This window comes from Tetranychus urticae, chromosome 2 (assembly GCF_039701765.1).
Source record: "Tetranychus urticae isolate SD_2017Ah chromosome 2, NJAU_TeUrti_SD_1.0, whole genome shotgun sequence".
Classification (NCBI taxonomy): Eukaryota; Metazoa; Arthropoda; class Arachnida; order Trombidiformes; family Tetranychidae; genus Tetranychus; species Tetranychus urticae.
Window position 1 is genome coordinate 13,938,560 of NC_142959.1, and position 23,574 is coordinate 13,962,133.

Here is a 23,574-nt window from a genome sequence, read left to right on the forward strand (position 1 = left end):
CAATGGTTACAGAAATTTAAAAAGTGCGCCTCGAAATAAGCCAAAAGTAGCGCTAATTTCGAAAATAATGTTCTTAAATAATGGATTTAATATTTTGACATGATTATTCTGAGGTAAACAAAAACAAATTTCCCATTTAGACAAACGATTATTAGATTTACATAAATGGATTAAACAATCAAACTTCAGCTTATACATTTAGTATCATAGATTTAAGGTTCGCGGCATAGTTTTTTCATCGACTTGAATGGGAAAAATACAAATCAGACTAACAAGTGGATGAGCAAGTGTTAACAAACAAAAAAATATTTAGAATAATGAGAATATCAAAGTATTTAATGTAAATATTTGACTCAATTTATGATCAAAACAAAAGTGCTACAAGTTTTTACAGGTTACCGACTAATATACTCATATTATCACATATTTGTGATAAAATTTTTATGCTTACAAAAAAAGAAAACTCAAATTCTTATCAAGAAAAGCATTGATTGGCAAAAAAGCAACCATAACTTAAAGTTCTCTAACAGTATCATTGCACTTAAGATGAGATCGACTCGTTTAGTCTCAGTTTCGGAATTTTAAGCCTTATCAGTATTGAAAACAAAACTAAACAATCCTATCGGAAAGTCAATATTCATAGCATATTTTATACAAATTGCTATTCAATAGAGTCAAAAATGTATGAGATGGTTTTGAAAAAGATTATGATAAATCTATGACTAATGGTTTTTTGTCACTGGTTTTTTGGCACGAAGAATGAACTTCTTCCACAAGTTCCAAAGGAATCAATGGAATTAATGGAATGGAGTCCGATGGAGTCTCAATGTTTTGACGTTTAGGCAGCGAAGACTCATTGGTTACTGCATCCCAGAGTCTTTTTCTGATTCTCGGGTCTCTTATATTAATCTCAGCTGTCTTTTGCGATTGCGAGGAGATAACTGGCGGTGGCATAGACTTTTGAGGTTGTTTAAGCTGATGAGATGGCGGAATCTCTTGTGGTAGCTGCGTTTTCATTGAATTGTGATTCACGCGAGGATCATTAAATAATGGTTTGATAACAGCAGCCTGATTTTTTTCAGGGTAAAGCTGTTTTACCGTCTGGAAATGTGTTTCTGGTGATGTGAAGTTGTCTGATTCACAAACTGTAGGTTTTCCTAATCTAGTAAAAACTGAAGGTTTGTCCATTTTTGGAGAACTGACTTGGGCCTTATCTTTCAATTCAGCAGCCCAATAATCTTCTGTTGCAGGATCAATGTTAGCACGACTTGAATTGCCATTTTTAATATTTGAATCACCTCTGACACCAGCATCAGCACTGAAAATATTTTTATTTGATTGACCATTATCTTGATTATATGATATGTTATTACCGAGCAGGGATCTAACCCAGCTATCAATTAGTATTGCATCCTTGGTTGTTTTCTTTGGTCCAAGATTTGGTGTGTAACAATCTTGGCTAGATTGTGTCGCTTGATGTTGAACTTTAGGAGATGTCTGTGTAGCTGCCGTTGCTTTGTTGAATGTCCTATTTGTTGTTGTAGAATTACAATCAGACCAGTCTATGTCAAAGGTATCATTAGTTTCAGACGAGTCATTTCTTCGTCTCTTATCCGGTATATAATCGCCGTTGGACTTATGATTTGATCTATTAGCGTAATTATTGAAACCATTACCCCGGTGATTATTATTGGAATGATTCCGTCTATCATTGTAACGGTTAGAATAGTCTTGTCGTCTCTTCTGAAAATTTTCGGGTTTGCTGATTCTTTCAGCAATCGGTGGACTTGGATTACGATAATGTTGACTGTCAAATTCCCAGCCATCTCTTAACTCTTGCTTATCATCGATATCAGGATCATGTTTTTTAACTTTAACATCGTTATTTTTGTTCTTATTGTAGTTATTAGGAAAAAATTTGTTGCTTTTGTTGTTGTTTATATTGTCACTGTATGTACCAAAAGATGTATTAGTACGATCACTAGGAAAAACAACACGCTGTTTGACGGGCAGTTTAGTTTGCTCAGTTGGTAAAACTGGCTTAGTTGAGGTGGATGAACACGAAGACGATGTTGATGATATGGGTGAACCTTTGAAAGGCCAGTTTGGCAATATTGGTTTAGATTCATCCATAGGAATTATCAAAAGAGATGGTTCAATTTAGCTGCGAAAACTCCAACAAGAATAACCAGTGTTTGTTGATCAGCAATCTGAAAAGTAAGGTAAAATAACAGAAACAATAACAAGAAAAAACAAAAAAAAATAACAGTAACCAAAACAAGAAAGAAAAATTGTTCAATTAATAAGCTTATGTAGTTGATACAATAGGTCGCTCCACTTTGAATGATTAATATGGTTCAAAAAAAAGCTTTCAACTTGCTTGGAATAGAAAAGAAAAAAAGCTTAAAATGTCAAGTCTCTTTCTATAGACTCTGTCAACAGCCAACGGTCTTTCGACTAATCTGATTTTTATTTAATTGTTTACTTGTTTACATTGCTCTTTTACATTGCTCTTCATTCACTTTTTATATTATCTTGTTAAATGTTATTCTGCCTTAATTAACAAATTTGCAATTAGATGTGACCAATTTAAAATGTAACGGCTTGGAACAACCCATAAGATATTGACCATAAACCAGCTACATTGGGTAAGTGTAAGCGTTTAACTTGAAATGACAATTTTTAATTTTTAATTAACAAATGACCAACTGTGATGGCCTATGGTAAAATAAATTTACACTAACATGGTTAGACTAATTAGTAATATGAGGAAAATGAGGAAATGGCTCGTTGCTTAATTGAGACCATTTTCTAGCAAACATGCGATCATTTTATACTCGTTATTGTCATTACTATTTACTCAGCTCAGTTATGTTGAATTTAATCGCAATTGTTTTAAGCTAATTGTACTGCTATTTGTTCTCTTGTGATAGCAATTTAAATCTTCTAATTTTATAACAGATTTATTGAATCATGTGTCCTCTTCCGCTTTTCCTTTCAAATGTTGCCTCTTTTTCTGCTAAATTTTTCTTGTCAACATCTTTTTCTAATCTCTCCTTTTTCCTTCTATCTGCTTTAGAGTATTATTATTATCACTGTCATCTTAATGATGATCGTCATCATACTGACCACCACTTTCGCTTATTAACTGTTGCAAAAATTTAGCCCACTAATTGTAATTTGTTTGTTCATTATGTATCAAAACACGGCATTCGTGACACGAGGAAGAATCAAACTGGTTTATAACCGAGTTATCATCAAGTAAGTTGACAACATGCTTTGTTTTGTCGTAATTAAATTTAATTTTGTTTTTTTTTATTTCATCCTTCTATTCCAGAATGAACAAAATGGTTGGACAGATCGAAAATGAAAAAATATGAAATATTTCTTATAAAAGAAATGTAAGTCAAAAAGAGACTAATTTGGAATAAAAAAAGGTAGTAAAAATACTGATGATAGAGATGATGATGACGATAATGAAAATGATATTTTTTTGTGAAAAATGATGACAAGTTGGAACCAAGAGATTAATGGCGAAAAAAGGATTGAAATTATTCAACGTGGAAATATTACATCATCGCACCAATCATTGTCATTTGGTTTGATAATCCAATCGATTACGTGGATGACTCCATTTGAAGCTGGTATATCTGTTCCATAGACTGGACTCATGTTAACTTCCACCAAGCGCCCTATTATGAAAGTCGGAATGAGATCAAAATATGTATTAACAACAATTGGTAAAGTTAAAACTTGAATCAACCTCATTCCAGTTCTTTTCTGTATTTCTGAAAAACTATTAATAATGTTACACACGCAAGTAGCTTCATTTAAAAAGTAATTCATCAAATAACACTTGTAATCCAATTTTACTACTCTTTCTCTCCAGCAGGTTACTTACTTGAACAGCGATCAACTCTAACCCCAACCTTGATTGGAAGTGATGATTGCAGTGAATTGATAAATTGACCGTCCATCAAGTGGCTACTATAATACAATCCAGGGACAACATGGTAGGCCAGCATGTCTGTTGAGATCACAATAAAGAAACAAATAATGAAATATTAAAGAATTCATTTATTATTTTTGTATCACGGTTAGTATCAAAGATTCAATAGATTGTTTTTAATTAACTGAAATTATTTTTCATCCATTTTTATCTGTTCAAAGTTCTCATATTTAACTGGAAACGCTTTCCCGCTGAGGCTGCCCCTAATGAAACCACAAATGGACAACTCTGTGATAAAATCCAAAAATAGGATGTGGTCGCTTTCAAGAAAAAGTCACGAAATGGTGCAAGGAAATTGAATACAAAATTGTATTATACACTCAAACATCTCAAAACTTGCAGTAACGGACCAATTGTTCGCAAATGACACCAGAAATCGCTTAAAAAAGGAGTTCTTTCTGTCACGTTCAAAAGTCTCTTTGCAACTTTTGAGAGTTTTGAGTGTATTTAAAGATCGCAAATATAAATTACAAAATTGTGAATTAATCAGATGAATTGATGAGGAAATTGGCGACGGAAGAAGAAAAAAGTCGTTAAAATCCAACTAGTTCAGATTTATAATGAACTCGGATCACTATTAAATCACGATAATAGTCCAGAAATGGATATTTGACAAGAGCAAGTGATTTCGTGATTCAGTCCTCGTTACTTGGCCTTACATGATATACATGAATTGTGGTGAGAAATGACTTTCGCTTGAATTTTAACTAAATTACATCCTTTAGGTACACAAATAGTTTGCCTTCAGGGTAACATCCTGTGATTTGGAAAGTCATAACAGTTTTGATGATAACTTAAAACCATCTTCAATTGTCCCTTCATCGTCTACCTTCTCTCTCCCCCCTCTTGTCTTCATCTCATTTCTAATTGTTTTCCCCTTTCTTCTTGCCATCTTCATACTTTTTTGCTGCCTATTGTTATTTGTCTCATCTTTTTCTCAGGACTATCGGAAGTTGTCTTTCTCACACAAAACTGCAACTTATTGTAATCAAGGTTTGTTTTGATCCAACAAATATGTATATTAATAGGAAACACTGTTATTCAACAACAATCAACTTACAGTATTTCAAATTGTATGTTTCTTCATATTCTCATCCGTAAGTTGCTTTTTTGATGAACCTAACAACAAACCGGATTTAATTTAATTTGATTCACTTCAAGGCTAATTACTAACTGACCCACACTTAAATTAGAAATTCATATATTCTAACACTTTTTTATACTTTTTTTTCATTTTAGATTGTTTAACAAACTCTCTCAATCACATGACACTGAATCATGAATTGAATTGTAGATGGATTATGGGAAAAAGATCTAAAAAAGGATTTAGAGAAGAAATGGAATTTACAGTTCTTCAACTTCACTTCAGTTATACAAGTTTCTTACTTGAGGATATTCAATTTAAACAAAAGGATTCAATAGTGGTAAAGTGAATATCAACTCTCACAACAATCAAGAATGGACTATTTGCATGAAGTGGCCTACTGCCACTACTACCAACATGACAGTGAAGCATTTACTCGATTATGCCGAAACTATTTTTCGGGACAAATGGGCTACCTGATCTATTGAAAGGAAAAGAGCTAAAAAAGTATCATTTTATTAGCGAAAATTAAATTGCACGATTTATTCTTGAACTTTGGACGCTTCTGGATTTGGCAAAATTTAATTTGAGCTGTTAATATATTCAATTTAAACAAGTGGAAAATATGGATTCAAAAGAATCGTCTTTCACGATCAACATTGATTGTTCACGAATGTTCATCTGCTACTAAAAATATTGATCTAACCTTTAAAGGTAACATTTTATGCATTTAATTTTTGTTAAATCAAATTAATTTGGAGTCAAACTTTGCTTCTTACATGTTGGTGTTTCAATTATATTATGTATAATACAATAAGGGATGAAAAACGGTTTACATCAAAAGCTTGGTCAATATACGCCATTTTACTGCTTCTTACCGTAAGTTAAAACTTGTCCATCAATAAATTGTAATAACATTCAATTTAAGGGCCGTAATTGTAATTCAATGAGCTTTCGTTATTATAATAACAATAATCATATTTAAAGTAATTCAACAGTTGAATGGTAACAATGGAAATTATTCAATTGCTTTATTTACCTTAAAAAGACCTTCTCTTCATCCTTTCTTATTTCACTGAAATTTTCATCTGAAAAGCTCAGTTCAGTGTGAAGGTAGATTGATAATCATGATTATTTGGATTGGCATCGATTTCACCCTAAATTGTTTCTGATTATACATTGAATTGTTATTCTCACTAACCTTGCACCGCTTTAAACAAATGGTGGACCTTTTTTTATCTTTATCATCACCATCATAATCACAAGTTCAATTGTAATCTAAACAAGTAACCTAAAATTTATCCTTTCGCATCTAATTATTATTGAAAATCATTGAATTACGGGCTTATAATCAACTGATTCACCGTCCATAATTTAAATTTTTCATTACAACTGAACCTTATTTTTAAATTAAGCGAACTAAATTTCGCATAATAATTTATTATCATTCTATTAACTGTTTTATTCGCTCTTTTTGTGACCAGATAATCGTTGTTTAACTGAATCCGGAGCCCTGCATATCATTTGTCATTTTATTATTTCTCACTTTCTGTAGGTCAATCAGCAAAAGTGATGTACTATTGGTTTGGACGTACACTGTATTAATAGAGGTAGCAGCGATGAAAACAATGAAAAGCTCAACCCCTAATCCACAATCAAGTGAATTAAATTTAATCTATTTTGAAGGATGAAATCAAAATGCCATAAATATCAACCTGTTGAATGTTTAATCCCTTTTGGTAAGGTAAATACCATCTAAATTACCATTAACTGTAGTCACTGATTTGTTCTTATTTTTCTTATTTCAGTTACTTGTGTACACCATAATTGTTGATTGGACTTGTTAAAGAACAGATTTTAAACTCAAAATCTTTTATTATCCTGTATTTACTCACTATAAATTGGGATGATTTAAATAATCTGGTAATTATGTCAAGATAAATTTGAAACGTTAAAATCGGATAGTGTTGGTGGTTGCAAAGATTTTGAAAAATTTAGACAATATGAAGCTTCGATGATTTACTAAACTCCAACTGTCAATTGATGATTGTACCGATTGAACCGTAACGATTTTTTGATAAATTTTCAAATTAATCAACTTCTCCATGTGTTAATGGTCAACTTTGTTCTGTAAATAGTGATTAAATTAACCTCCCTAGAAGTTAATGTTGTATCTTTAGTTACGCCAATCATTCACATTGAACATCATTCACCTTCATTTTTACCGGTAACAACCTAATCCAAAATATTAACAACCTAAAAGATATTAATAAATAGGTAAACCTAACAATTGAAGTCAACAGATTCAGTAAATATTTAAGATGATACATTGACTGTAAGACCGATAACTGATGTTATAAAAAAGTCTAATGAATTAATGTTAATGGTTAAAGATGAGTTAAATTGTTTCAAGTAATCTTATGTTTTTGTGAGCTTGTTAAATTGCTGTTTCAGTAAACCCTTCAAATGATCATGACTTAAAATAGATTTCAGTTTAATTTCTTAAATCATTCAATCATTTAGTCTAACAACTGACCTCAACAAGTAAAATCATATCAATTAGATGAATAACAAAGGAAGATAAATTGATTTTTACCCTTCAATTGTTTATAACTGTTTTGGAATCAAATTAATAGTTGAAGTTACGCTATTTTTTGCGCCATTTTAATCATTTATTTTGTCAAACACTATCAGTCACAAATGTTTATTGAGTAAAATAATATATTCTGATTGTTCATTCATCAATCGTTAACCTTTGATATCAGTTTAAATAATCTTTTCTTGTTTACTTTTCAGATCAACTGGACATTAGAATGGCAATGTTGGTCAATGTACTCGATTACAGTCAATAGTCAACCAGTTAACCAAGAAACCAGGATTAACATTGAAAGGAGAAAGCATAAAAACATGATAACTTTTGATTTTCAAATCATTTGATTTTCAAATCATTTGATTGAGTCAAGAGGCTTCTTCATACAAACTTGAAGCTAAATTTACATTAAGCATCATTTTTAATGGTAGTTATGATTTCCCTAATTACATTATAAGAATCTCCTTAATTACAATTCTTTTGTATTGAAGATCATCTTTTTCATCATCATCTAAAGATCATCATCTACCCGATGAGGCTTAATAACCTATTGAGCTTTTATCCTCTTATCCTTAATTATTTACAACTACAAATATTTCAACTGATATTATTTAAATGTTTGTATATTTGTTTCCTTGGCCAACCCTTAAGACCAACTAAGCCAAAATTAGACGTAATTTTGATGAAAATTTAATGTAATCAGACAAATCAACTGTTAATCAACATTTCTCAAACATTTGAAATGAAAAACAACAAAAAGTATTCAAACGTTTGCTGAAACTTGAACAGATATAAATTAATCTGCCTACAATCAAATTACAGTAAAATTGAGTTTTCATTGATGATAATTCATCAGTATAAATGTAATTCATAACATTGGGAAAAATCTTTTCCAATATTAATGAGTAAAAACAAAAAAAGAGTTAAAAATTAATTTTAAGTTGATTACTTGCAGTCAGGAGTTAAAGGATGAAATGTTAATCAAAAAATTAAAATAATTTCCACCCTTACAATTCAATTCATTTGTGATATTAAATTAATTTGCCAAAATGCTAACAATTCAACTTGATCTACCTACTTGTAACAGATGACTTTACAGTCCAGTAAACATTTCAATATTTACTGAACATAAACTGTAATCAGATCAACTATTAATAATGATAACCATTATAATAACAATGAAATTTTGATGATAAGGAAGAGGCTACAAGAAATAATAATAATCATAATAATGACAATGAATGGTAAATCATCTTCAATGGAAAACTCAAATGATAGATTTAATATTTAGTGGCCTTAAAAGTTACCAAACAATCTATTTATATCAACAATCTAATTGTAAAAAGTAAATTTTCGATTAACTTTACGTATTAACATTTTCCCATTTGATAAACCTTTTATATGATCAAATGTTTAGGTAACCATTTAAATAATTTATTTAACCCTATCAAATTGCCAATGTTTAGATGATGAATGATGAAAATGATGATCAATTGAATCTCGATATAACCAGGTTTAGTCTTTCTTGTCATAAACCCAAATCTGGTTCATTTCGTGCAATATTGCTGAGATTATTGTCAAAATTGGGTGATATTTTAACTCTTTACCCATAATAACACCAAATCAACATCAATCATGATGTGAGAAGCTTTATTTTACTGATAATCGTCTAGAGATTTTTTCCTTAAAGTATATTTTATCCTCATCATTCACCTTAACATCATAATTTTTTCCTACTTTGATGTTTTCATCAGCTTGTTTATGTTGGCGTTTTAAGCCGTGAATCAGATCAACACTTTAATCTATTGATGAGAAAACTTGTTGAATCATGATTATCCGATTAACCAATATAATCATTATTCTCACCTTGATAAAAATAAAGAGTAAGTATGAAAAATATGAAGAGAGAGAGAAAAAGCTTCTCATCAAGTCGAATTTCACTAATTTTCATTTCATTTCTGATTATAACAGACTCATGAACGTGACAAGGGAATGATAATGGTGATGATTTGTATCTGAAACCATCAATGGAAACCTTTTCCAGCAAGTTGGATGATGTGAAAAATGAGAAAAAAAATGTTAAAACTGTCAATCAACAAGTGATGATGTTGATAAAACATTATTATTATACTTATAATAATAATAAACATCAACATCATTAAAACTCAGCATCTTTTCCTTTCTATTGATGATCAATTCATCTCCTACTAATATCATGTTATTTTGACGTCTATGAGTCTGTTTAATTATACAATGTCAGTAAGCTTTAACGAACAGGATAAAGAAAGCTTCTTGTATAATCTTTACTATTGGATTATTGTTAAAGGTAATTGCTAATCAATCTATTTTTTTCTTTGTTATATTAGTGTGTAAGTTGTGTGTTAATCACCAACCTGAAATATGATGAAAGAAATAATCTTACCTTTCAAAGCTGTCATATTGCTTCTTACAAGTTGCAAATCTTTTTCAGGAATCTTTTGAAGAGCCTCATTGCTTGGAACAAAAACCGTGTAAGGTCCACCTAATAAAGGATAATAATCAAGAATGGAAAATCAAAAATTAAGGACGATATTAATGTAATGTATATAATATGATAACAACAATTGGTATGACAGATTTTTGATTAATGTTGGTCATCTCTATTATTCACTTTTTGTTATGCTTCCATTTGATTGATTAGACTGGCCCAAAATGTGAAGCTAACCTGGATCTGGTTAAGCGTCAACAATGATCAATGGAGAAAGTCAAGGCCAATAAGGAAATCGATTTGAAACAATGGATTTCGGAACTGAAAGGAACCGAAAGGAAAAGAGTTTAAACGGTTCTTACCTCTGGACAAAACTGATGCTAATCCAGTTCCCATTGCAAGAGTCACAAAACCGTCAAATTTATTGCAAACCTTTAAAGTTGTCATGATATCTTTATCAGCTGATGGATAAAGGACACCCTCAATAACATGGATTATACCGTTATTTGGTGCTCTTTGATTACCAATTGAAATGGGTTGACCGTTTACTGTATAAGTTTCATTTCGGAAAATGCCAAATTGAAGCTGATTTGAACCTGATTTCAGTGACACTTCATTCATTGATTTAAGATTTTCCAATGTTATCTGACTATCTATAAAATGACTGGACCATAGTGTGTTTAAAGCGGTTGAATCCGATTTCCAACGGTTGATCAATGTCGATGGTAATTTGGCTAATGCTTCGTTGCTTGGTAAAAACAATGTATAACCTGAGGTTGATGCATCAATGAGGGTTTGTAAAATTGATTGGGAACTTGGAATCAAGTTTAATAGCATATCAGCTCCAAGGGAACGAGCAATTGAATCGAGAGATGAATCAGTTGAAGAAGTGAAAGATTCAGTAATTGTTTCACAGCTAAACGAGCCTCGCATTAATTTTGAATTGATATTTACTGGTGGATTTGTGACTGAAGTTAATTTACCAATCACTTCACTATCGAATGCTGATTTGTTTTCATCCTGTTTATGATTATTAATTCTGGAATTAAAGTCTTCGGTTATGTTTTCACTCTCACCATTGTTTTCATCGTCATCATCATTGTCAAAACCTTGATCTGCGTTTGAAATGTCATTGGAAGTATCTAAGGAAGAACCAGAGTTCAGTGTTGATGTTGGTTCACTTACATCTTCAAATTTGTCCAATTTTTTTGGTGATCGTTGGTTCCTCGAATTTGTTGAAATAGTGGTTGGTGTATCAAATTTAATTTGCATATCAGATTCATTGAAATCATTTTGATTGATTTGCTCATCATTGACCTGTTGCTGTTGGAGTGATTCCTTGATTTGCTCAGTTTCACGAGGTCCATTAATTCGAGCTTTACTCTTAATAGCAGCGACTGGTGAACTCAAAGCTACTTTACTTGTTGAAACAATATTTAACCTTTTTATTGAACTATTTGTGTTATTGATCTTTACTTGACCATCAAATTTATTCATCTGATTTGAATAACTCTCAATTGGTTTAAAGCTGCCTTGCTCTAATCTTGGACTGGTAAAGCCTCCTTGATTTGATTTATCTTTATTTAAAACATTTGACTCGAAGGTTGATGGATTAACTCGATGATGGTTGTGTAAAAGTTGATTTGCATAATTGGCAGATAAAACACTAACTTGATTACCACCTTTACCATGGACAATTTGGTGATGAATGGCTGAATGAAGATCATTGCTTCGTATATAGCCAATCTTGTAATTGGTTGAAATGGGAATTGAAACAATTTTTGATGATCGACTAACCGTTGTTAACTGAGGTGACGATGATGCAGTCAATGAACCTTTTTGTGGCTGATGGTTTTGCGATGTTGATGCTGCCGAAGAGCCATAGCTGTTTGAATTGATGGAACTGCCGGAATTGCTGGTCAGAGTTTGTCGATGATTCATTTTAACAGCTTCAGATTTGTGATCAGTTGATTGTTGAGATTGCTTCTTTTTATTTTTCTCAACAACCTTCAATCCAATATGTTGAGCTACTGGCTTTCCTCCGAGTTGATCAATATCAAGCAATAATCGAATATTTGAGTCTGGCAAATCAAGTCCAACCGTGGCTCCATTTGGATGATGTTCAATTATCGGTGTGGGAAAATGAGAACTCTCAATGGAATAAGTTTTGCCGTTCGTTTCAAAAGTCACATCTGATGATTTTTTCTCAGGCAAATAGACGGTTGAAGATGGCGAAGAAGGCAATACCAAAGGTGATGAAGAAGCCTGGTGATTGACTTGTCGACTGTGAGACACTGGCAGTGGAGTCCAGGGTCGTTTACTTGGCAGGTTAATTGAATGAGAAACACAATGGACTAAAGACACAAAGGATATAAAGAAAGTTGCCTGTAGAAACATGGCTAATTTGATTACGAGTTTGCTAAAGACGAATGAAATTTGGATACTTCAATGATGGAAAAGTAATTGGTTTGAAGCTCGGTGAAAAAGGAAGAAGATAATGAATGGAAACCGTTTTTGTTGATGTTCATAAGTAAAAGTCACTAAAGATGAAAGTTGAATGTTATCTTAAGTGAAAAATAAGATGCTCAAGATGATTTTTAAGGCGGATCAGGAGGCAAAGGAGGAGGATGAAGATGACCAGAAGATGTAACACTTTATTTCCTCACAATACACTAAATTTTGACTATATTAGTTGCTGAAATTTGGCCTGAATAATGATAACAACAAACCCTCCTTTTAGATGAGAAAAAAAGTGATTCTTTTCATCTCTTTCGCTCTCAACTTCTTGTTCTTGTTTTTGCTCATCATCCTTTTCATATTTACCATCTTCTTTATTATTGTAATCTTCATCATACATGGTGAACAGTAAACGATAATATTGATGATAATATTGTAGCTTCATGAACGTTTGAAATTGTTTTTAATCAAATGAATCTTTATGTCTTATGAAACTCAATTGTGACCAACCATTGAAACACTGATTGATTTTATCATCAAAATTTACATTTTATTAACCATCTTTTTCTTGCGAGTAGCAAAAAATTAATTTAAATAACAAATAAATGATTAATAATCAATTGATTATCGATTTGTTCATTTCAAATTGAATTGCCTTTTCACTTTTGTATGATTTTTACAAAAAAAATTTCATTTTTATGCATTTATAATGTCAATTGATTTTCCCGAAATAAGTGTAAATATATTTATGCAAGTTAATTATTGATTATAACAGTTCTTTCATTAAATTGTTAATTTGTAATCTTTTTGATTCCATTGACTGTTTACTCAAATAGGAATCAAAGGTTCAGATATTTAAATTTTCCAGTTAAACCAAAAATAATTACAATTTATTTCATTCTTTCATTGTGAATGAGGATACAACAAAAATGTATACAAAATTGTTATACAATTCAATTGATTTATTGCCATTTTGCTCAATAAGGCAACTGAAATCGTTTTTTCTTTGGTCAAACTAAATTTATTAACCACGATTTGTGGCGTAAATCTTGAAAGCTCCGTTATTATTAATACATGAATTAACCACTATCAACGGACCTCACCAATCGGACATTCAATCACGATTTTAATCTTCCTATTATGATTAATTGGTCAGAATTAAAAGTGGCGTGAAAAATTGAATATGAAAAACCATTGTGAGATTAAGGGAACATCTTCAGCTAAATAATGAGCTATTGATGACAGGGACAATTAGCTGAATATTCATGAGCTCTGCTAAAGCAAATTTAGACTTGTATTTATGCAAATGTAATCTCATTTACCTGGCTGATCAACGAGATGAATCTGGTGAAGTAAAATAAGATTAATTAAGTAAAGACATTTTTGTGTAAACATGATTGGCTTTAATGGATAAAAGCCACTCTCGATTTATCCTAAACGCTTGACCAGTAAAGGTTGAACATCATTGTCTCGAGAGCTAAACTTGATCTTTTCTGAAAGATAATTGTATAATGAAATGATGAGTTCATTTTAATCAATTAAACACACTTATTTGGACTAGTTATTGTTAAAAATAGTGATCGTCTGACTGTAATTAATAAAATGTCAGCTCATTTCTTTACAAGTGAGTCAGGAAGAGCTCTTGGAGAAAGTAAATTCAAATGACCACCAGATTATTCAGATGAAAGTATTTTCAGATAATATTTATTGAAAATTTATGCACAGTTAAGAAGTTGTTAACTCTGTTGATATGCATCTGTAGATGATATAATAACATTAAAACAATGATTTTATTTTAATGTTTGAACATTTGTCGATTTAAAAATAATGTCTTGAATAGGCATTTATTTTATTTAGACATTAATCTTTGAGGGAAATCTCGTTAATCGAATGGACAGCAAGCTGAAACAATGCGTTTGAAGGAAATATCAGATAAGTATATCTTTCATATGATTAAGATGCTTAGGAAAGGCTTCGTTTCCTCTTCAATTGCAATTGACCAGTGAACTGCTCTGAATACCGTCTTTTGTCAGTCTATCAGCATCTATTTCAGTGACTCGAAGGTTTTAAATTTAGCTAACGTGATCAACTGATATCTTTTTCATTTCTGATCAGCACATGATCTTACAATATTTTTGCTTTATTTAAATCTTCAATTTTTCCGTGGCGTGACTTTCGTATTTCTTGCTTGCTGATGATTGTACCGGTATAAAGACCAACAATCAATAATAATCACAATTAATAAGCAGGACAGATGTTGAATTCAAAGCTAACAATAACAGTAGCCGTAAAGAAAACTAGCAACTAACAGAAATGTATTAATAGTAAAACACTAAGGCTGAGGCATTAAAGTGTGATTTTAACCTCTTTAGTTACCTATGACTAAAGTGTCTATGTTCACTGTAGGTAAGGAATTACACAAAGTTCATCTATTGGTGATGTGGTCAGACGGTAGCATCAAGAGTAGCCAGTTGATTCAAATAAGGCAAGCAAAGAATAGCAATGTGTAAACATCCATAAATAGTCAAAAATTTCTGGTCATATAGCCTGTTCCAAGTATTTGTATCATGCTTTGAAGTTTACGCGGGATTTTGTTGATAATTGTTAAGGAGCCTGGCAAGTTTGAATTTTAAAAATGATGAATATTAATAAAAAAGACAATAATATAAGAATATATAGAAATTTTTATCAATGTATTAGAGTATTTAAATGTAGTACAGCTTAACTTTGTCAAAATTAGAACAACCAGTAGAATGGTTTGGGTCAACCATTTGGAAAATACAACGGAAGGGGTAGGATGTGAATTTTAGCATTTCTTTGAAGGCTTTGATTATCGAATTTTGATGCTTATGGTAACAACTGAATCTTTTTGGTCTTTAATTTAAATATCGTCGATAATTTGGTTTGTTGGCGTCCTTAGTTACTGCAAGAAAATGATTTAAAAGAATGAAAAATACAATATTATCATATCAAAAACACAAAAGGAATACAATAAACTTACATTAGTTAGAGGGTTGTTCAAACCTTTAAGACCTGCGAAACCTTTCTATTAGTAACATCCAGTTTTACGTTGAAACACAATGTTGTACTCTTTTTCAAGTGTTGATGGAAAAAAACAAAACAAAGAATAGTAAAAACTAAACTTGCTACAAAAGCAAAAAAGCAACATGGTGGCATAGTAATTGTAACCATATTTGTTCACTTTTAGTTCAAAAAATCTCGAAATATTTGGCTTGTCAGACTAAACACAAGGTATCAAAGAGTAATAGGTATAATTTTGGGGTAACTCTTGCTAGATTTTTCTAGATTGCTTTACCAATCACGGGGCTATTACAAGGGGAAAACAGAGAAAGGGCTATTTTAATGTCTCCTAATTGGACGAAAAATGAAACTCTATCAAGTTATTATCAAATTACATTATGTAATCGCTAGATGGAGGCACTAACGTATGCTAAAGAAAATTAAGTTAATTTTAATTGTTCTTGGTTCTAATTTAATTGCATTGACGCAAACCTGAGTCGTAAATTTTTTGAGAAAATTTCTGGTCAAGCTACTTATAAATGGACTGTATTTGAAACTTGTTTTGAATCGACATTTGAATCTAACATAAGCTGATAACATGGTAACATGATAACATATGCTTATATAATACATTCATTTTATCATATGTAGCTTTACTCAACATCATGAATTAATCGAGGCCCATCTTACTAATCAAAGAACCGAAGCCAAAAATTTAATAACTGAAAGACGGTGAAAAAACCACCAGGAAGCATATTTCGATTTTGGATTTTTTTGGAGCTTTATTCTTCTTTCCCCTTTCCTTTAATGGACGGTCATATCTATTGAGGTAAATGTATGGATCCCCTTTTTTATTCAACTCTAGTAAATAAATTCAGTACCTTAACATTCAAAACATTAAAATTAAAATTAATCTACGGAGCAACTAATGAATTTAATGATGATTGAATGATTTAAAAATTTAAAGGATCAAATTACAGAATTCACTGATTCTAGAGGAATAACATGAAATGATTAATAAATTAAGATGGAGTAAAGGCCTTCAGAAAATTCATGATTTTATTGAGTTTTTGTTCAAATCTGTTCTTCATGATATGAGCATTAATTTGATTTTTTCATATTAGATGAACAATCAAAGAAAAAAAGAAACCAATACACAAGAAGCTTGTAAACGAAACAGATTTAGATACAGAAATATTATTAAAAGTTTCAGGAAGAAAGTGATGAATGAATGTGCACTTATAAATGATATAAAGATTCATTAATGATAAATAGTCAATTATCAACACAATTATCATAGGCTGGATCTGAGTTTTGAAAAGCTCATTAACAGACATTGTTTGATTGAAAAAGACATATTTCAAAACTTGATAGTTGACACTAGTCACATTCACTTTTCATCAGCTAATTAATCTGAAAAACTACTAACCATGCAACAGTAATAATTGAAATACTGAAACGATGAGATTAAAAAGTGTAAGAAAAATTTAATTTTTCTGTTAGCAAAAAAATCAATATTAAAAGGCACTCGATACAAAAATCAATATGATGAATATTGACTAAATGTTGGTTTGTCAAAATGTGAGAATGATAAATATTAAGAAAATGAAAATGTTTAAACAATGTTGCAATTAATTTATTTGCTGGGCCATTCTATTGTAATATTGCTTAGTTCTGGACCTAGTTGACAGTTGTTTGATCTCGGCCTTTCATAGCCTACATCGTCGTCGGATGGAGGCTCGTCAGGCCAACTGCGCCATTCACTGCCTTTTTCACCATCTCGACCAGACACTCCACTAACTCCTTCAACAGCAATCCCATCGATTTCCCATTCGTCTCGAGGATCATCACAATAGTTATGATTAGAGGTTAATTTGGTAACTTCTGTGGGTCCATTGTCATCACCCCAGTATGCCGATTCCCAATTACTTGGTGCAGTTGCTACAAAACCAGGTCCAGGAGGATCACAATTATTAGATCTTAAATATGCAGATAGATTGCTATGTTTATTTGAGTTCATCAAATTGTTAGCTGGAGTCAAATGGGAAGCTAAAGCTGATGATAATGCAGTATTAGCTGCTAGTTTTTTGTTTGACTTTGATTTATAAGGTTTAGGTAGAGGAGCTGCTGGATTAGATTTTGTTGGTGTGTTTTTCCGTGCAAACGATTCACCGACTCGAGAAACGTGAAGAGGTTTTCCTTTAGGATCGAAATGATCTCTTTCCAAAAAGGCCATCAAATCACGAAAGTAAGAAGGTTTAATGTTATTTGCGACAAAGCTCAAAATTAACCAATGTCCAGCTCGTTTACATATTCCTCTAATAAAGGTGGGTTTACATCCTGGAGCAAGCCAAGTCACTCGGAGTATTCTCAATGATCTAAAGGACACGAAAATTGTCTCCATTAACAGATGGAACGTCGTAATTGCTAAAAGAATAGCAAACCATAACCAAAGAATGGCGTAAATTTTTTCATTGACAATATTCAACGGCAAAAAACAGAGAGCATCTTTGGTTTCCATTGTTCCAGAAAATCCATATTTATGAAATGTACACTTGACCATCCTAGGAAATATTGCAATCAGTGGATCATCACTGGAAAAATGATTTGCATACGCTAACCAGCGTAATCCTAAAGTATAAAATGATCCTCCTAAAAATATGTTGGTAAACCAAATTTGAATCACAAGATGGAAAAGACAATAAACTTCACATAAGATGACCGTTATCAAATAGTTGTGTGATATCGCCAAGTTGTCCGCCAATTCTTGAACAATATGAATTCGTGATGTTTCATCCAACTCGACAACTGATCGACTAGATAATTTACTAATCAGCTCTCGAAGTCGTCCAGATTCCGATGATCGCCATAAAAATTTTGGTAAATAAAACATAATTGACTATAAAAAGGTGGAAAATTGAAAGGAAAACAAAACATTAGTAAACATATCTTACAGTTGGTATCTTAATATCTAGATAGGTATCTTTTACTGTAAATCTTTTATCGTTTGTGTGATCAAAAATATTCCAAAGCTAAAAGCTTGCATAATTAATTGCTTGATTTAATTATTAACTTTACAATGTTTAAAACATTTCATCTATTACTAAATTAATTCAAATATTACCAGTGCAAATATTCAAATTGACTAAATTGTTGCAGACATCAATTCTAATTGGAACAAAATGATTGCCTTGATCTGTCTTTGTAAGTAATTTGTTTATTTCTTGATTTATTATCAGATGAGTTGAACTGTTTCTCTTTTTGGAATAATTTATTAACCATATTTTGACATTTATATTTCTGAGAGTTATAATCAGACCTCAATATTTAGATTGATTATGCCTTTTGTGAACCTTACTTCTGATTCAAGTAATCTATCTTTCTAGATCTCTTATTTAGTCTGTGCTACTCGTCTGCTCATTACTGCTATTGTTATTACAGATACTTCCATTAAGTTAGCACCCATTTTAATTGAGTTCATGCATCTTAATCTCAAAGGTTTATTTATCTTAAATTTATACGATAATAATGATATAAATTAGTATCTATCTGGATTCAGAACTAACTGGAAAGAACATGCTTCATTCCTGGTCAAGTCATCTCCATTTTAACCTAGCTATAACAAAAATGGATTCGGGAACTCAATGGAAGCATTTGTATTTACGATTTGCCAAATAGTCTTACGATGATTAACTTGTTACCTTTTTAGGTTGAATTTAGTTGTTAATAGTTCAACCAATTACTCAATATTTCTAGTATCTTACAATTACTGTAATGATTAAGTGTTCATTATGTAAATAAAAATCATTTTTGGTCATTGCACCTGAGTTTACTCTAGTTATTCATAATGAATGTTTCATATTGATCTATTAGTCTGAGATCTTTCCTATTCACAGATTTTAGCTATTTGATGCAATTTATTGATAGCTTTTTTACTGCATCTATTGATGGTTGATTACCACTTCTTAGCGTTAGCTTATCAACAAAATCAGCACAATTAGGGATAAATAAATTGCTCAGGTCTACTTTCAGACTATTAGGAAACTGAGAAGTAAACAAGTTGAACTTTTTCCTGATTCAGATAATCTGATTTGAAGCATTTTTTCAGCTACAATTGTCTTGGTAATTTGCATAAAATGTAAAGAGGAAACGAGTTATTAAATAAATTGATTCAACATTGAACCTAGGAAGAGAGGAAACAGCAGCTCGGATAAAACATTAAATATGAATCCTCAAAGAAACTCAACTGATCAACTGTGCATAAATCATATTCACATTTAATCCAATTAGAGCTAAAACAAATAAGATAGTCAAACTATCAAACTAAATTGATAAAACACCTCATCATTAAACAATGTTTTAATTGCAGAATATCCGATTTTACTAATTAAAATCATAGGAAGGAAGTTGAATTCCGAATGAGACAGCGAAGCTGAAAGGAGAAAAATGAACCAAAATCCAAAATATCTCTAATCGAACCTTAATTTTCTCCAGAATGATCACTTAAATCGACAGACACAAAATGGACACATGAAGATATAAGAAATCCAATATTCGACTCACCTGTATAATTAATACAAAATAGACCCATTGGTAGTACTTGTGATGGCGTTTAACAGATGCGGTTGTAGTTGGTGCTACTCCAGGATAAGCTTGGGATGTTCCCGTTTCACCACCGGCGATCACTGAGAAAGCACCTTCTATCCAACAATAATGTTCAATCAAGGAAGCTTTAATATCCGAATCTTTGGTTAAGCAATCAATCGGATCACCGAAATACTGTCTCATGGACACGAATATGGTTCCAATCATTAATATTTGCACCGTAATGGTTGAATGGAGAGTTATGATGAGATTGTCTATTGTCACATTGGGTTTTAAAGTCCATAGTGAAGATGAAAATTTGCGAATATCCGAAATGTGTTTCTTCCACTCGGGCAATGAAAGTGGAGCCCTTGTTACTGATCTCATTGCTTCAGCATTATACATGCGATCAGGTTTAGTAATACAGTTTACGGTTAATGAATCTATGATGATTACCTAAATTGAAATACAAAAACTAACGAAAAAAACAGGACAAAAAAACAAAAAAAAAAGATAGACTGAAAAATGTACTCGATACACAATTTAGAAAAGTAAAAATGTTGAGAGTTGTGAGATTATGAGTTGATTTTGGAAGAGATTTTTGGGTTTGTTTACAAACGTACTTTTTTTCACTGATTAGAATTTATTGTTTCGCACTGATTAAATACTTGGTAAATGAGTCTATAATGATTAAGATGATGTCTATAAGCCGAGATGATGAGTGGATGGGACAAAGGCATTTCAATCTTGACCATTGTCACTGTCATTCCATTTTTTAAGCCCAAAATGTTTACTTTTGTGATTAATCCTTGTTTTTCTAACCTCACTTTGCAGATGATAATGATGACGATGATGGTTACTTCAATGGTGACTACTAGGCTTGAGTTTATCCCCGTATCGAGCAATTTATTGATTCATCTCAAGAGGTGATTAATTAAACATACTTTGGACTGGTTAGTCTTGGCACTGGATTGTAAAATTTTAAACTATGGATACAATATTTGTTTATTGATACTATGGTGATGGTGATGATGAAAAGTGTAATCGTTGATTGAAGTAGCTGAGATGAGATGATTTGTGCAGATTATCATTGTTGCTGTTGATTTCTTCATTGTAGTTATTATCATTGTGATGGATTTGTCTCTCCGTTTGTCCTATTTGATAATATCTCACTGTTATGGGCCGTTGATCTTAATCATCTTTAAAACCATTTTGTTTGCACTTTAAAAGGCTCAATTGATGACTAAACAACAAGGATAAATCACAACTGGAAAAAGGTTATCAAGAGGTTGAAGAAGGCACACAAGAATATGATACACTTTGGATATTACTGGTGTTGGTGGTGATGATAATGATAATGGTGATCGGGAAGGTGATTCAGAAGTAGCTGATAATATAGTGGTAAACATAACATCAAATGTGTAACATTAATTGTTGTTTTAAAATAATGGCAATTGTAAAAGACAGTTGAACATGAGCGTCGTAAGTTGTATGGTTGATTTTAGATTTGAATGGTTTATTTAACTTTTAGTTGAAGCGCATTACAATACAAAATACGTTGATTTGAAAACCACATTGATCATGTTGAGTCTATCAAATGATGAAATTGATGATATGAAGGAGAGAGAAAGCACTTTTATTGTTGTTGTTGTAATGTATTATTTATCATTCTGATAACCCTGAAAAGGTTAAGATTTAAACTAATTTCTCAAGCGTCAACAGGATTATCTTTTGATTGTAACTAAAAAATCAAAAACATTGAAACAAAAACACCAATTGACTATTACATTTGCAATTAATGGCGACTGGTAACACGTGTTAATGGCATATGATGGAGTTGCTGGCGGTGGTAATGATCATGGTAGCCGGTGGAAATAGCTAGACAGCATTAAGTGTTCAACTAGGAAAAACAAACAAAATGATGATAATTAGTGACATGGAAACTCAATTTGCGGCTCAGTTTCCTTCCTTGTCTAAACTCATCTCTCTCTCTATCATCATCTTATCATCATCTCTTCGCTGTCAATCTTTTTCATTTTTCATATTCATCTTTGTGAGTGTTTCTTTTCATCTTATATCTGCTATTTCACTTCTTCTCTTCTTTTCATCCCTTTCTTTCGTCATAACTATCATCATTGTACAATAATGTAAGTCTTTTAAATGTGCGTTTTCTTGCTACTAATCAATTTGTCTTCGTTTTTTTCTTCTTCTTCTTTCCCTTCATCCCTCTTTATCAGCCTCCTCATCATTCATGGATCTCTTCACTATTAATTTGATTTGACTGGTAAATATTGTCATAATTGTTGTCAGTATTCAAGTCAATTGTGGCTATTAAGGGCGTCTTTAGTCACAGAAACGGTTTTGGGTAACAACTGATTGGAATATCTTAAAGCATGGAAAACTTACTTTTTACTCATCAATGTTGGTAACAATTACGTTGTAATGATGTTAATGATTGCTGTTTATTTCCATTTGCTGCTATTTACTTGATTCGGACGATTGATATAACAACAATTGGAATGATCAAATGGTTGGTTCCTTAGTTTTGGTCCATCTTGTTAGGGTAACCCCTCAAGTTTTCAGGATTCACATAGCCATGAAACAGAAGTAGCTTATTAAGCATCATTTGACGGTTATAATTTATTCAATTTATTCAAACTAGAAGAGAAAAGGAAATCACAATTAATTAAATTAGTTTAGTTTAATGTTTGGTCTAGAAAAGACAATCAATTACTCAAGTTAATCCAATGGGACACTTATTTTACCATATTGAAGTACACAACTGTTGCTAATGAAGATTGCTTTGGTTTTCCAGTTGCCAGTTTTAGATTAAAAACTCCATATTTTTGTTGTTTTGATGTTACAATTATTTGATGGTTCAGGTTCAATATGGTTTCCGTTGTTGGTTCAACCAACTCCAGGATCAGATACAATTAGATGGTTACGAGTTAATTTGTCATCCTGGTGATCTTAATGGGTTTGAATAGGAAAACAAAAAAAAAGCAAGTGTTATAAGTTTATAACAATAGGAATAGGAGCAATCATAAGAGGTAACCAGATGCTGATTATGTTCAATTGTTGGATGATGATAAGGATAGAAAGAATGGAATAACTGTTAACAATACAAGTTCCAATTTCCTGTAATGGTTAATGTTCTGTCATCATTTGAACAGATTGTTGCTGATGGTTTGCTGGTTACATGTCGACCTTCATTCATGGAAATGCGTCTCTCGGTTTTATTTTTGAAACACTAAGTCAACCATTAATTTGATTCACTATCTTTATCAACACCATCTTGATTAATTAATCAATTCAATAAGAAATCAGCTAGCATAAGTTAATTGTAAAATAGATAACGTCAC

At 31.6% G+C, this 23,574-nt stretch overlaps 2 protein-coding genes and 4 long non-coding RNA genes across 8 annotated transcripts; 3 read left to right on the top strand and 3 right to left on the bottom strand.

Annotated features, from left to right (window-relative positions):
• Nucleotides 1-3,555: 3,555 nt before the first annotated feature.
• Nucleotides 3,556-13,221, bottom strand: LOC107367364 (uncharacterized). Its single transcript, XM_015935068.3, has 4 exons — nucleotides 10,513-13,221; nucleotides 10,106-10,204; nucleotides 3,902-4,027; nucleotides 3,556-3,692 (listed from the first exon to the last, which is right to left on the bottom strand). Exons 1-4 carry the CDS (start codon nucleotides 12,545-12,547, stop codon nucleotides 3,556-3,558), a joined length of 2,397 nt encoding a protein of 798 aa, XP_015790554.2. The 5' UTR covers nucleotides 12,548-13,221.
• LOC107367375 (uncharacterized) lies at nucleotides 3,604-7,266 on the top strand. The gene is made up of 8 exons (XR_016198942.1): nucleotides 3,604-3,740; nucleotides 3,893-4,096; nucleotides 4,171-4,687; nucleotides 4,951-5,106; nucleotides 5,249-5,807; nucleotides 5,912-5,972; nucleotides 6,649-6,837; nucleotides 6,902-7,266. It is a non-coding gene; the product is annotated as an uncharacterized LOC107367375 (long non-coding RNA).
• LOC149093943 (uncharacterized) lies at nucleotides 9,870-10,509 on the top strand. Its single transcript, XR_016198943.1, has 3 exons — nucleotides 9,870-10,009; nucleotides 10,137-10,259; nucleotides 10,364-10,509. It is a non-coding gene; the product is annotated as an uncharacterized LOC149093943 (long non-coding RNA).
• Nucleotides 13,222-15,273: 2,052 nt separating the features above from the next.
• Nucleotides 15,274-15,860, bottom strand: LOC107362650 (uncharacterized). The gene is made up of 2 exons (XR_001568722.2): nucleotides 15,609-15,860; nucleotides 15,274-15,530 (listed from the first exon to the last, which is right to left on the bottom strand). It is a non-coding gene; the product is annotated as an uncharacterized LOC107362650 (long non-coding RNA).
• Nucleotides 15,861-17,095: 1,235 nt separating this feature from the next.
• Nucleotides 17,096-22,761, bottom strand: LOC107362626 (innexin inx2). Of its 3 annotated transcripts, XM_089267279.1 has the most exons (4): nucleotides 22,619-22,761; nucleotides 20,836-22,112; nucleotides 20,192-20,687; nucleotides 17,096-18,527 (listed from the first exon to the last, which is right to left on the bottom strand). In XM_089267279.1, exons 3-4 carry the CDS (start codon nucleotides 20,615-20,617, stop codon nucleotides 17,265-17,267), a joined length of 1,689 nt encoding a protein of 562 aa, XP_089123405.1. In that variant the 5' UTR covers nucleotides 20,618-20,687; nucleotides 20,836-22,112; nucleotides 22,619-22,761; the 3' UTR covers nucleotides 17,096-17,264. The 3 variants fall into 3 exon arrangements, with proteins under 3 accessions (XP_089123405.1, XP_015785216.1, XP_089123406.1); XM_015929730.3 differs by having other exon boundaries at nucleotides 20,192-22,112; XM_089267280.1 differs by lacking the exon at nucleotides 22,619-22,761 and having other exon boundaries at nucleotides 21,035-21,689.
• LOC149093944 (uncharacterized) lies at nucleotides 22,606-23,078 on the top strand. Its single transcript, XR_016198547.1, has 2 exons — nucleotides 22,606-22,742; nucleotides 23,028-23,078. It is a non-coding gene; the product is annotated as an uncharacterized LOC149093944 (long non-coding RNA).
• The last annotated feature ends 496 nt before the right edge of the window (nucleotides 23,079-23,574 follow it).

Excerpts from the sequence above, each read along its gene's own strand:
- LOC107362626 (XM_089267279.1), bottom strand. The coding sequence starts at position 20,617 with ATGTATAATGCTGAAGCAATGAGATCAGTAACAAGGGCTCCACTTTCA. Across the intron at positions 18,528-20,191 it reads ATTTTGTATTAATTATACAG|TCAATTATGTTTTATTTACC; the intron begins GTGAGTCGAATA and ends ACCTTTTTATAG.
- LOC107367364 (XM_015935068.3), bottom strand. The coding sequence starts at position 12,547 with ATGTTTCTACAGGCAACTTTCTTTATATCCTTTGTGTCTTTAGTCCAT. Across the intron at positions 10,205-10,512 it reads AGCATCAGTTTTGTCCAGAG|GTGGACCTTACACGGTTTTT; the intron begins GTAAGAACCGTT and ends ATCCTTTATTAG. Across the intron at positions 3,693-3,901 it reads TAGAGTTGATCGCTGTTCAA|GGCGCTTGGTGGAAGTTAAC; the intron begins GTAAGTAACCTG and ends CTTTCATAATAG.